Below are 13,244 nucleotides of genomic sequence, written 5' to 3' on the forward strand. Positions count from 1 at the left end.
CTCGCAGCTCGTCAGCCGGCCAAACGCATTCCAGAGCTGTGCACAAGACACACTTCTCCAGGCAGTCCTAGAAACCCGAGCCCGGAGCGGGTGAGGGCGGGAGGGAGCGCGCGGCCGCGGCTGAGGTCACATTCGCGCCGCCTCCCCGCCCTCGGCGGCCCGGCTGTTCCCTCCAGCGCACACTTCCCAGGGCCTCGGTCCAGTCCGGTGTAAATGTCTTTTAAAACGGAGACAGCGCTCTCCTCCCCCTTCCCTCCAGCGCGGCCAGGGGATCCGCCGCCAGGGCCTTTAAAACAAAACGAATGAATGAAGTGCAAGGGNCTGATCCGGCCGGGTCTCCGTCGATTCTGGGAGCCCCTCAGCTCCCCACCTTTACCCGCCCCCCCGAGTGGTCCCCCCTTCGCAGACCGGGGACCGGGTGGCGGTGGCGGGGGTGTGTGTGTGGGGGGGGAGAAATAGCTTTNTTCTGCCCCTGCGCCCCCGCCAGCCCCGAGGAAGTCCCCGCCGAGGACCGGGGCCTCCGGGAGCGCAGGAGGAAAGACCAGACTCCCCCAAACACGCAGATGCCGAGGATTGAAGCAGCCTAGCCAGAGCTTTCTGTGGATTAAAAACATATATACGATTTTTTTTTTCCTTGGCAGAAGAAAAGGAAAGGAAGACCAGCGGGGCTCTGCAAGGAAAAAAGGGGGATGTAACTCGTGGATGCGTTTTTTTATTCCCCCACCCCTCAAACGTCTTGTTCTACTTTGTAAACATTTTCTTTTTTTAAACCCCAGCTCCAGCCGGACGCCCCCAGACCTCTGGGGGTGCGAGGAGGTGGTGTTCTTCATTTTGGGCTTTGCATATTTGGTTCTTAAGATTTTTTTTTTTTTGAGAGCCTTCTTATTTCGCCAGACATCTCATGCGGGGTGAAGTCCACTCGGCCCCCTCCTCCGAGTCTTCGTGTGCACGGAATTCGAGGAGATCCGGTTACTAAGGATATAGAGGAAAAAAATAAATCGCGTGCCTGCCTTTTTTTTTTTTAATTGCCTGTTTCTCCCCACCCCCAAATTAAGTTGCTTAGCAAGGGGGAGAGAGGCTTTTTCCTCCCTCCAGCAGCCCAGCCGAACGCCTTTCGTTTTTTGCCCCCGCGGATCTTCCATGTAGGAAGCCGAGGCTGGCGAGCCAGACACTCGGGAGCCGCTGCGGGGGGGCCTCTTTTTTGGGAGGCGCCAACCGGGGCAGGCTTCGCCGCCCCCAGGGAAGCGGCGGCCGCGNGCATGCCACGGAGCGCCCCTCGGGCCGCCGCCGCTCCTGCCCGGGCCCCTGCTGCTGCTGCTGTCGCCTGCGCCTGCTGCCCCAACTCGGCGCCCGACTTCTTCATGGTGTGCGGAGGTCATGTTCGCTCCTTAGCCGGCAAACGACTTTTCTCCTCGCCTCCTCGCCCCGCATGTTCAGGACCAAACGATCTGCGCTCGTCCGGCGTCTCTGGAGGAGCCGTGCGCCCGGCGGCGAGGACGAGGAGGAGGGCGCGGGGGGAGGCGGAGGAGGAGGCGAGCTGCGGGGAGAAGGGACGACGGACGGCCGGGCGCATGGGGCCGGTGGCGGCGGCGCGGGCAGGGCTGGCTGCTGCCTGGGCAAGGCGGTCCGAGGTGCCAAAGGTCACCACCACCCCCCCCCCCCAGCCACGGGCGCCGGCGCGGCCGGGGGTGCTGAGGCGGATCTGAAGGCGCTCACGCACTCGGTGCTCAAGAAACTGAAGGAACGGCAGTTGGAGCTGCTGCTCCAGGCCGTGGAGTCCCGCGGCGGTACGCGCACCGCGTGCCTCCTGCTGCCCGGCCGCCTGGACTGCAGGCTGGGCCTGGGGGCGCCCGCCGGCCCGCCCNGCCGCCCGCGTCCTACTCGCTCCCCCTCCTGCTGTGCAAAGTGTTCAGGTGGCCGGATCTCAGGCATTCCTCGGAAGTCAAGAGGCTGTGTTGCTGTGAATCTTACGGGAAGATCAACCCCGAGCTGGTGTGCTGCAACCCCCATCACCTTAGCCGACTCTGCGAACTAGGTAAGAAGTTGTTCTGCGCCCACTCTCTTGCCTCCTCCCCCTGGCGCTCAAGTGGTAAGAGAACCCCCACTCCCCCGGACTGTGTGTGTGTGTGTGTGTGTGTGTGTGTGTGTGTAGTCACCATTCTGGAGGGGGGGTGTACATCCCCTCTTGGGAAGAGCCTCTGGGGACAAAAGTAGAGACAGGACAAGGGGAATCTGCAAGGGCATTCCCTGGGGGTTCCCTTCCAGGTTTTTTTTCTTCTGCTGCCCCGAGGTGGGCTGTGGGCGCAGCTCGTGCGCGCACTCCACGGACACGCGGTTAAAAATTAAATGCCTTCATTTCCACCTCAGCTAGGCGGTGCACAGAGAAGTGGGGGTCACGCCTCCCCTGCACCCGGAAAAGCGTTGAGGTGTGTGGCCGAGTTGGATTCGGTCCAAGCCCGCCAAGGAAGGTTGGGAGAAGCGAGTTGTAGAGGCTGGAAAGTCTCTGCTCCTTTAGTAAACAAGAACAGTCAGTCGGGATACTCCTGGGCCGCACAGGTCTGGGGTCTTGGGGCAAAGAGGGTTGGGATGCGAGGCCGAACTGGGTATCTGCACTTAAGTCAGCTAGCTACTCAGGATGGAAAAGAGCAAGCCATGAGAAGTTGGGTGTCCCCAACTTTTCCTTTTCTTTCAGTACAGTAAAGCACAGAGTTGACCATAGGATGGTCTGTCCCGAGCGCCTCCGTACCTTTGCTGCCCCTTATCGCGCCAGGGCTTCGCCTGAGACCCCAGCCTCCCTCTCTTTATACTCCCAGCCTCCTCTGTTGCTTCCCGTTTCTCCACGTCTCTGTGCAACGCGGGGGATGTACCTCTGGCGCCCACAGGTCCGCCCAAGTTCACGGCGCACTTGGGGCGCGCCCCCCGGGTGGGCTAGGAATGGGGATCCCGAGTTTCTGCCCGGGTGTGCAGCGGCGNCCCTGCCTCCAACCCCCACAGCTAAGACAAACAGTTGGGCTAAAAGAATGTCTCTGTTATCATAAGTTTCTATCTCTCTTTCTCATGGCTCGGCCTTTATTTTCTCTTACTTTTTTAATTCCAGAGTCTCCCCCTCCTCCTTACTCCAGATACCCGATGGATTTTCTCAAACCAACTGGTGAGTGGATGATTTTAAAAATACCCTTCTCTCAAGTTAGAAATGGAGCCTCTAGAACGCGGATTTTTCTGTCTAGGCAGCGGCTTTGGGAAGGCGCTGGGCTTGCCCCGAGGTGCTTCTGGGTTTCCTCTGTTGGAAGTTTGGTGGATTTTTCTGTTTTTGTTGTGGCTGGAGAGGGGTGTGTGTGTTGTATAAATCTATCTACTCTGATTTTCTTTTTTGCAAAGATGTTCCTAGATAAGCGTTATGTTTAGTTCCTTTCTTGTGTATTTTCACTCCGTAACCAAAATTGGCTCAGCTTTAACACGTGGAATTTGATCCACGAAGAAGTGCCTTGAGAGCCAAATAGGACAGGATGATCGGAGAATCCAGAGAGTTTTGTGAGTGCCAGGAGAATCGGTGAGAAGAATGGATAATTTGATGAGTGGGAAGACGGTTTCAAAGGTGCAGAGAAGGTCGTGGTTTGAAGTAAGAGGTTAGAACATCAAGAAGTGAAGGCGACCGCATCCTGCTGGGTGCTCTGTGCTTACAACCCCTGGAAGTCAGCTCTGTCCCAGTGTTTCTCAGAATTCGTGCTGGGAACTATGCAAGTTTTTAGCATAACTCTGCCTGCCTGTTGCTTTGTCACTAGATGGCCGGGGGCCAGAGCACAAGCCCATTTGAAACTGGCACCAGCCCTGTTGCGGTTGTCTATGTTCAGCTTCTGGCTGGCTGTGCAGGGGCTCACCCTATGGAGTTAACAGTGCCAAGGGGCAGAGGGGGCAGCTAAACAGGGTTCGGGAACGCCTCCAGGGATGGGCCCCAGTGCCCCAGAGCTCCTTAAACAGCGGGAGATGCACTAGCTGAAAAGTACCGGATGGGAACTTGGATCTTCAGGCCTGTATCCTGATGCCTGAAAAATGCAACCCTTGTGACGTTTTTAGTTTGCCAGGGTTCTGGAAGAAGGAGAAGTGAAGGGTTGGGCCCCATTTCTGCTTTGGAATGCCACAAGTCCTTCCGCCTCATGAGTTTTGGCTGTTGGGCCTTTCCCCCCACTAATTAAAAGTTTTGCTGGGGCGTTGTCATAAATTAAATACTTTAATGAACGGTGTAACCAAAGCCCGTGTTCTGCAGCCAGCCCCCCCGGGACTCCACCGCTCCCTGAAGTTGGGAGGCGTTGCTGCCTGCCTGGTGCCTATCTAATAAGTGGCCTGCAAAGCATGTGATATTTTGCTTTCGATTTACAAAACACCAGATAAATGGTCATTAATGAGGAGATAACTGGCTCTCTGTATTTGTAACAAATGTTAACTGAAGTTAACCAAGCTCTGTTTTCTCAAAGAATGTAACTTGACTGGGCTTTTTGAAATTTTTTTTTAATGTTTTATTTATTTCTGAGAGAGAGAGAGCGAGAGAGGCAGCGTGAGCAGGGGAGGGTCAGAGAGAGAAGGAGACACAGAATCTGAAGCAGGCTCCAAGCTCGGAGCTAGCTGTCAGCACAGAGCCTGATGCGGGGCTCAAACCCACAAATGGTGAGATCATGACCTGAGCCGAAGTCGGATGCTTAACCGACTGAGCCACCCAGGCTCTCCTTGACTGGGCTTTTTGGCTTCAAGACCCAGAATTCTTTCATGAGGTTTCTTCTATAAGGGGCTGGGCCATCTCTGTCTTGATTTTTGTTTTTCCTTCTGTAGCCTTCAAATCTGGAGGGATTTCTTAAAAGAGAGGAAGACCAGTCACCTTGGGCCCAGGAATAAAGATTGCTAGGGGTAAAGAAGTGCTCCCAGAAACTTCCTAAAACCATAGAACAGGAGGGTCACAATTCTCGTGGGTTTCCCCGCAGAGATACCAGGATAAATCTGTTCGCGGGATTCAGGCAGTCCTTCTGCCAGGGCCAGGACCTCATTTGCAGTGAGTGGAGTGATATATTTATTCATTAGCAAGTGTTGACATTAGGTAGCAAAATGTGTGTAAACAGAGAAGCCACAAAGACAGGAATGTGCCATTTCCAAGGGGGAGAAAAGTTTTCCAGATCAGCCAATAGGAAGTGATTAACCTGCCAATCGGAAACTCAAACAGCTGGTTACTCACCCAAAACGTTTTGTTTAAAACAAAACAAGAAAGGGAATGAAAAAAGGCGCTGTCGTGTGAGGACACGAGGTGGTAACAGGCGATGCCCCCGTGGAAGGAGCTGTCCCGACTCACTGGAGGCGAGCCAGGTCTGGGAACAGTGGGGCTGGGGACAGGTCTGGGGCCGGTTTTGCCGGCTGCTGTGGCCAGGGCCGTTGAGATCACACATACAGATGGGATGCTGCCCCCGCTTTTCATCTTCATCTTGTGCATGGGAGGGGAGAGTAATTGGCTGGGGAGTTTAGATCAGCTGCTTGCTTTCTTGAGTGCCTGAGCCCCGGGTTGAAGTTTTGGTCTGGGGTGACTAGGTGAGAACCAGGAGCCAGGTTTTACAACGCACAGCTGTTAACATCTTACCCAGTTGCACAATGAAAGGAATCCCTTCTGTGAAGTCTCCAGCTTGGAAAGAGGTGGTGGGAAGGGACCTGGGTGCCCAGTGGCCCCAAACTAGTAGGATCTTGCAGGAAGGGGTTAAACATACCTGAAGCTAGGAGCAAGGTGGCTGTGACTTGTGACTATCTGAAGTCGAGAAGGCTCTCTCCCCTTCCACAAGGGATAGGAACGTTTCTGTTTGAAGGTAGAACTTATTTTGTGGAGGGGGACGATGCAGAGCGGTTGTTATGTGGGCTCTGCTTCCCTTGTCCTCTGCATCCGATGGTGTGGAAGGCTTCCCAGAATGGCTGGTGTTGAGGGTGTTTCTGGGGACACCGGATTTGCTTAGGCCCAGGAACCCAGGTGACCAGCACCCATTTTGTGGCTCAGGCCTCCAAAGCATAGTTGAGTAGTCTGGATCTAGCCTTGCTTTTACCTCTTAACTCACGTCTCTTAACTTTTCTGGACCTCTGTAAATCTAGATGATCAAAGAGTTAAGAGTTAGGTGATTCATTCATTTGTTCATTTATTGGTTCGTTCATTCATTCTACAGGCCTAACGATGTGCCTGCCTGAAAATGTGAATGATTCCCATGCAGTGGATTGTACTGTAACCATGGGAGCTGTGGATTGGGGCAGAGCTGGGACGTTGAGGGTGTGATTGGGGAGCGAGGCTGGGGCTCCTCTGGCCCTGGTGGCAGTTGGGAGGTGGTGTGATGCTCAGAACTATGTGGACGAGACTGTCTGGGGCTCTCCTGGAACTATTCTCTTGGTGAGAGAAATAGAATCCCCAGCCGTCTCCCTTGTACCCCCTTGTACAGCTCATTCCTGACTGGTCCCCAGGCTTGCGTCTTCAAGGACTAACTTTTTCTCCCAGAGAACCCAGCACTTTACTGGGTGCTTGGTAATATCATAATGATGGATAAGAGCCAGGAATGGCCTAGAGCCTAGAGTGTGCAGCCTGGGCTCTGGAGAGCAGGTGACACAGACCAAGGCTGAGACACTGGCTTTGGAGGTCTCTCTGTGGGTGAGGGCTGGGGGTGTGGCCTCTTTGACCTTTACTATCCCTGCAGTAGCTTGAGGAGGCCACCTGCAGGGAAGAGTGAGGACTTGGGATGAGCCCTCAGCTCTTGCTCACGGCCTAGCTTGCTGGGTGGCCCCCTGGGCTAGTCAGTGACGCCTCAGTTTACCTAGGTGCGGGTCCAACAGGTATACTTTGCTACTTCACAGAGGTGGTGGGGAGGCCTAATTAATGTTTGTAAATCCCTCACGAGATCAAAGGCTCTGCAGAAGGGCAGAGCACCATTTCATAAAAACGCTTGTGGTTGCCGGAGCTGGCTTACCTTTGATCTGAGACAGGCTGACACCTTGAATGTGGTCCCAGCTCTGCCCTGAGATGCCAGGCTCTTCCTTTGAAACCCACTTCGCCCCTGGGATTCAGCCAGCCAAAGTCGGAGGCGGGCGGGGGGCACTGGCCGTGGATACATCCTCCTGTTTAATGTGGGGGTGTCTTCCGCCTGTTGGGTAGGTGAAACCTATTTCTCGAACACGGTGAAGGCCATCAAAGTAGTTTAGAGAGTGCAGGGTATACACCATTTAACAAGCAGCTCAGCTTCCTGCTCCCCCATTGTTTTCCATTTGATTAAGTGTATCCTGTAAAACTGTATATTCCTGTTAGGAATTACACTTTATCCTGATAAAATGAGATTACACACACAGTCTTTTCTCTCTTGCCCTGCCCATGGCCGCCACTCCTCGCCTCTGCTTCCCCTGCCTCCCCGCTCTAGAATTCTTGAAAAGTTGTTCTTTAGAGAGAGAGAGAATCTCCAAGTTGGAGGGGTAAGCAGCAGAAACCCAGACATGGTTCGGGGGCCCAGGGTAGGCCATGCTCAGCCCCCCTCCTCCTTTTATTGGGGAATGAAGGCTGCTGCTAGGCTACTAAATAAAGGAATCCAAATGTACTACTTGCCTCTGGGCTTCTCTTTCCATTTGGCTTCCTATTTGCCAGCGTGGCCAAGTGGTTCCAATGTGAAACTGGTAGAACACACCCCAGGTTCATCCTGCTGGTGACCTGGGGTGGTTGAGGGACTGAAATTGAACCGTCTAACCTAGTGTGCTTGTGGTGGAGCCGGGAAGCCCCTTTCTAGAGCCGGCCTCTCTCTGTGGCCCTCTGTATGTAAGTTTGGCCTTGGCAGTGACGCATGATGAGCTTTCAGGGTCGTGTGTATTTTTGTTTCATGGGGCTAATGCGTTGTGATTCATGGGCATTAGTTTTTGGTGTAATTGCTTGGAGGGACGTTGTCAAGTCTGTTTCTCAGATGGAATTGTCATTAGCCTCCTTAGCGTTTAGGTCACCGTGCTAAGCACCTGAGGGTGACAAAGATGTTGGAAAGAAGCTTATAGGCTAGTTGGGGCAGACAGGATCTGAAGGTAAGAGATGAGCAAAGTCGGCAGAAGGGGACTCCCAAGTGCTGGATGCCAGAAAGATTTTATAGGAACCGAGGGCGGGGAGCCTTGCAGGTCTGCGGCTGCCTGGGATGGTTTCCAGAGGTGAGGAGTTTGGACCAGGCCTAGAAGGAGGTCGAACATTTCCCCTTCGGCCGGGAGCCTTGCTGACAGTGTTCTCTGTCCTGATGTGCCAGTGGCTTCCATAGATATGTATGTGAATAAGATTCATTGGGTTTTTTAAAATTTTATTTTAATTCCATTTTTTTTTCATGTTTATTTATCTTGAGAGAGAGACAGAGCATGAGCAGGGGAGGGGCAGGGGGGCGGGGGAGAGAGAATCCCAAGCAGGCTCCATGCTGCCGGGGCAGAGCCCGACGCAGGGCTTGATCCCACCAACCTCCAGATCATGACCTGAGCCGAAATAAGAGCCAGATGCTTAACTGACTGAGTCACCCAGGCGCCTCACCATTGGGCTGTTCTGAGATTTGTATGCCTCATTATACTTCCTATACGTTAGTTAAAAAGCAAAAGAAGTCCCTTCAGCCAAGGGCACTCTTGAGAAAGTCCTAAAGAACCGGGAAGGCTAACAGATGAGGGATAGACTTGTCTACGGGAGAGGCAAAGAAGTCACTGGGGCCACGTGACAAGGCTTCCCCTTTGATTGTTCTCTGGGAGAAATGGTAGGGACACAGCACTGGGGGTTGAGAGCAGAGCCCAGGCTTCCTTTGACCTTGGGAACTACCAGGTTTCCTCAATGGGGGACTTGCAATAAAAGAGAAATTCCAGCCAGTCTGTGATCGAGCCTGACTTGACTAATGATTAACTGGCTGCCCAGAGCCCAGACCGGTGACAAGGTGCTGTGGTCTGTCTTCTGATGGGCAGCGAAGCCTGAGCAGACCATTAATAATCAGCATCGCGGCGGGGAGTCAGCCGTTTGGAATGTGTGGTTTCTCTTTAATGCTGTTTAGAATGTGCTTAAAAATTAATCTTGGTGTTTTTATTTATTTATTTGTGTATTTATTTATTTCTGTCTCCTTTTCAAATCCACAGCAGACTGTCCAGATGCTGTGCCTTCCTCCGCTGAAACAGGGGGAACGAATTATCTGGCCCCTGGGGGGCTTTCAGGTGAGACATTTTCTCTTATTTTCCTGGCAGTTTCAAAACCTCTTGAAATGACTGGAGACTAGGGGAATGGGGGTGGCCTTCTGCCACCCCAGCTGGTCTGGAATTAATTCTCACTTTTATGTGCTTGAACTGGATGCATCGGTGGCGATTCGGGCCCTTGAACTCGCAGTTCCGCAGTCCCTCACGCATCAGGACACTGGGCCTGCTCTGGCGATGAGGAAGTGGGGGCCAGCCGGGGACTGGCGTGGTGCTGTGTTTCATGGTTATTGTTAAAGCAGCTACTGGCTCTGGGGGCTTCCACTTGGTGACCTTGGCATTAGTTCATGGGTTTAAGCTTAAGCTCTTTTTTGCACTTGCCCTTGGTGCCTAGAGTGCCGTGAAGAGGATGGATCGCCTTTTGGGAACTCGTTGAAGACAGATCCCAGGAGGAGGGTGGGAGTTCAGCGTAGATGTCCTTGATGCTTCTGTGCAGGTTTTGATTCCCAGTCCAGCTCAGTGCGGGATTCTGGAGCGCGTATCCAGGCACGGGAGCCACAGGATAGAGGCACTGAGGACAGTGGAGGCTTAGCAGTGCTACTTGGGAAGGGAAGGTTTTCCTCAGGGCGCACGGTGTGAGGGAAGGTCTGGATGCCAGGGCTGGAGGGGTATGGGAATGAGGGAGGTAGCCTGAGCCTCCTTGTCCCTGAGAGGCATGAGAAGAGAGCATAAACTCATTAGCAATGTAAGTAGGAAGCATTTTTCCTCTTTTTCCAAAGACATCCTATTTCTACCTGATTTTCCCACCCAAGTGTGCCACCTCTAGGTTTTCTAAGAGCCAGCTAAAGCAAGAGGGAAAGTCACCTGGGGGTCGGGGCTGAGGAGAAATCCCAGGGCTCCATGAATTTGTCGTTGCTTGCCTTTGGGACGCTGGCATTGGATCACGGTAGCTCAGATGAAAGCAGTAGAAGTGTCTTGGGGACGGGGTGGGGGTGGGGGGGGCTGTGGTGTGCTCTCTTTGGTGGGATGACCTCTGATTGGCCGGGCGCTGCCTCTAGGCCATGGTCATGCTCATCCTGGCCAGCCCCTCCCAGGCTCCCCCGTCCAGGAACGGAGCTTGCTGAGGATGCCTTTAGGAGGACCCTTGTTTGTTTTTATTTCAGTGCAATATATACTCTGCCTGTTATCTGCCGTGGAGGGTATTGTTTACACAAAGCTCCTAATGAGAAGTGGGCAGGAAGAAGGGGGACCCGGAGAGGGGTGGGGGAAGGGGCGGGGGACCGCAGCTCTGGAGGAGGGAGACTGTTCTGGACCCGGCGACCTGCGTCTTTTCTGCTTTCTAAGGCTGAGAAAGTTCCTGAAAAAAAGAAGGCCAAGAAGACGAGAGAGGGTCTGGGCAGAGTAGCACTCAGGATGTTGTTCGATGGGTTTATTTTTTAAATCCTGAATGTGCAGGGAGGAGCCCCAGCCCTTTCGAACCACATGAAATAAGCAAGGGAAGTGGTAGCTTTTGAAAGGGGGCTTTTTCGGAAGAGTTGTCTTATTGATAACATCTTGTCTGTCTCGGGCTGCTGGAGGAAATGACGACACCAAGCCGAGCATCTCCTTCCTTGGCCCCCAGCGCAGCCCCATCTGAGTTAGGTGGGCATTCTGTTCCCAAAGCCATTCCAGTCCTCAGAAGAAATGAGNAGGAGTAGGTTGTCTCTGAAGGGATCGAATGGTTTAACAAAACTGCAGAAAGAAAAAGACCAGGGGGCCTCCACATGAAAGAGCATTTGTTTTGAATTTTAGCTCTTAATTTACTAATTCCCAAGGCTTCAAAGTTTGAGCTCTTTCTTCTTTCCGTTCGGAGTTGGAACAGCTTATTAATAAATGTGCTGTGGGGGGAAATTGAAGAAACTTGAGTTTTGGGCTGGCGCCCAGTGGTTTGGGGGTGTCAGGGGAGGCGATGGGCACAGAGAAACCCAGGGCTACACCCTTTGTAGGGAGCGTGCCCCCGAAAAGATGCTATAGTGGCCCGGGTCCAAGACGAGGGTTTTGCTGATGGAGAGAGCCCAGACCTCCTCCTTCCCAAGTTGATCTTTCCATGGTTGGGGGGGAGGGGGTGGCTGGGTGTGTCCGCCTTGGAGGATGAGGCTGGTGGGAGCTGGGGAGACGTAGCAGAGTGGGACAGGGCTGTGCAGGGGAAGGGGTTAGCAGAGGCTGGAGGGTGGGAGCCTGCTTCAGGAAGGGGGGGGGCGAGTGGGCATCAAGGTGGGGAGCGGCGAAGGCGCCCACAAGGATTTGTCCCCTCCTCCCCCCTGAAATAACCTCTCTGAGTGTCTCTTTCACAGGCCCTGTGTGCTGTTTTCCTTCCTGTCCTGCCCTGGCTGAGAGCGGGCTTAATGAATGGGGCTCAGTTTAGGGTGGGAGGAAGGTCGGGAGTGGGAGCCAGGACTTGATTCTCTTGGCAAGGGAAGAAGGGAAAGAAAAAACAGCCAAATGTGAAAATGTGGTGCCTCGGAGGTGGGGGTGGGGGTGTGCTCCAAGGCATTCCCTCCTGAACTGCAGGGGTGACTCCAAGACTGGCCCTTCCCTCTCCTGCGAGGAAGGGGAGCGGGCGGGTGGGAGCCCTGGGAGCAGGCCCACTGGCTGCAGTTGGAATTTTAGCCTTGCAGCTCGGGTCTGGCCTGGGAGGCGACAGGCCCAGGCCTTCAGGCCTCGCAAAGAAACATACTCCACCCCTGCAAGTTTCCTCAGTCTGGGAGAACGGCACATTTTTAGAAGGCTGTGACTCGGTTCCAGGAGATTGTACTTTCATTTCTGACAGCCGGCTCTCTGAGACAGATGGATTGCTTGGTGCATGGTTTTGTGTGTGCGCTGTGCGCACGCGTGTGCTGCAGACGCACGGAGAGACGGTCCCGTGTGCAGACACACGAGCAGGCTGTGGGATGGGCCCGGGGGTAGGCGGACGGCAGGGTGTGTATGCTCTTTGGGGGTGGGGGCGTGTTGGTGGATCTGGCAGCCCTGAGTTAAGCTCCGTGCAGATAGTGCCTCTTGAAAGGCATACAGCTCCAGAATAGGCCTGCACTGCTGGCGTGTCTTCGCTCAGGAAGACCCACCTTGGAGAGCTCAGCTGTCGAGGGGAAACTTCGGCGCGGTGGTGGTAGAAGTGGGAAGGATTTGCTCCCAGAGCTTTCGCTGGCTCGCTGGTAATCAAAAGCATGTGCTAGAAGCTGCCATCTTTGAAGCCTCCGGCCGGAGTCCTCGGTGGGGCTCTTTCCTTTAGCTCATCTGCTGGCCTGGTTTGGGCGGGAGGACGGGAAGAACACCGTCTCGCCTGCACATTCTGGGTTGTTCGGCTGAAGACCCACCCTTCATCCTCCTCCTGTGTATATTAACGTCTGGAGTTGGCCAGGCTGCCGCCAGAAGCGCCTCCTTGGGCTGAGACACGGATTGGAGGCCAACAAAACTTTGTACTTATTTAAACTTCAAGCGAGACGCCACCATGGATTTCAAGGAAGGAGGTGGGAAGCAGTGGTGACCTAGGTGCTGCTGTGTCTCGGGGGGCTGGGCGGGGAGTTGAGGGGACTCCAGCTCTTGGCTTTGCAGAGTCATACTTATTGGGGAGACACCGTCCCAGCAGCCTAAGGGAGGCCGACTCCTTTGCAGACTTTCCTTTGTTTAGCTTCTGGTTGCCACTTCTGGGTGATGGGAGTGCCCTTAGGTCAGCGGCCACTTGTGGAACGTGTCTCTTCCTTCTCTTTGGTCCCTGCTGGCATCTAGGATTGCCTCAGAGACACGAGTCTTCAAAAATACCTATGTAATCGGAAAGTGCGGTTCTGGCTCAGTCCAAGTAGTCAGTTTAGGCTCAAACCAAGTAGCTTCGGAGAGATTGCAGCATCTTGCCAATCAGGCCCATGTGAACGGTTCCTTCTTGACTGGCGTGGAGTGGTGATGGGACCCTGGGAATTTGTGACCCGGGTGCCTGTTGCTGTGTTTTTGTGTCTCCTTCCTCTGCCTGGGAACAAGCAGCTGGTGGTTTTGCTGACATCTCTGATGCCAGGGGTGGGGGTGGGGGTGGG

The 13,244-nt window shown here is 54.1% G+C and overlaps 1 protein-coding gene across 1 annotated transcript in view; it reads left to right on the plus strand.

The window, feature by feature from the left end:
- Positions 1-1,258: 1,258 nt before the first annotated feature.
- The window catches only part of SMAD7 (SMAD family member 7), a 28,754-nt gene continuing 16,768 nt past the window's right edge, over positions 1,259-13,244 (plus strand). The window contains 4 exon segments of the mRNA XM_077777684.1: positions 1,259-1,853; positions 1,856-2,035; positions 3,098-3,151; positions 9,130-9,204. Of these exon segments, the coding sequence (XP_077633810.1) occupies positions 1,430-1,853; positions 1,856-2,035; positions 3,098-3,151; positions 9,130-9,204 (733 nt within the window). The 5' untranslated portion in view covers positions 1,259-1,429.

The sequence above is a fragment of the Crocuta crocuta genome, unplaced genomic scaffold, assembly GCF_008692635.1.
Source record: "Crocuta crocuta isolate KB4526 unplaced genomic scaffold, BGI_CrCroc_1.0 scaffold36, whole genome shotgun sequence".
In the NCBI taxonomy this organism is placed as follows: Eukaryota; Metazoa; Chordata; class Mammalia; order Carnivora; family Hyaenidae; genus Crocuta; species Crocuta crocuta.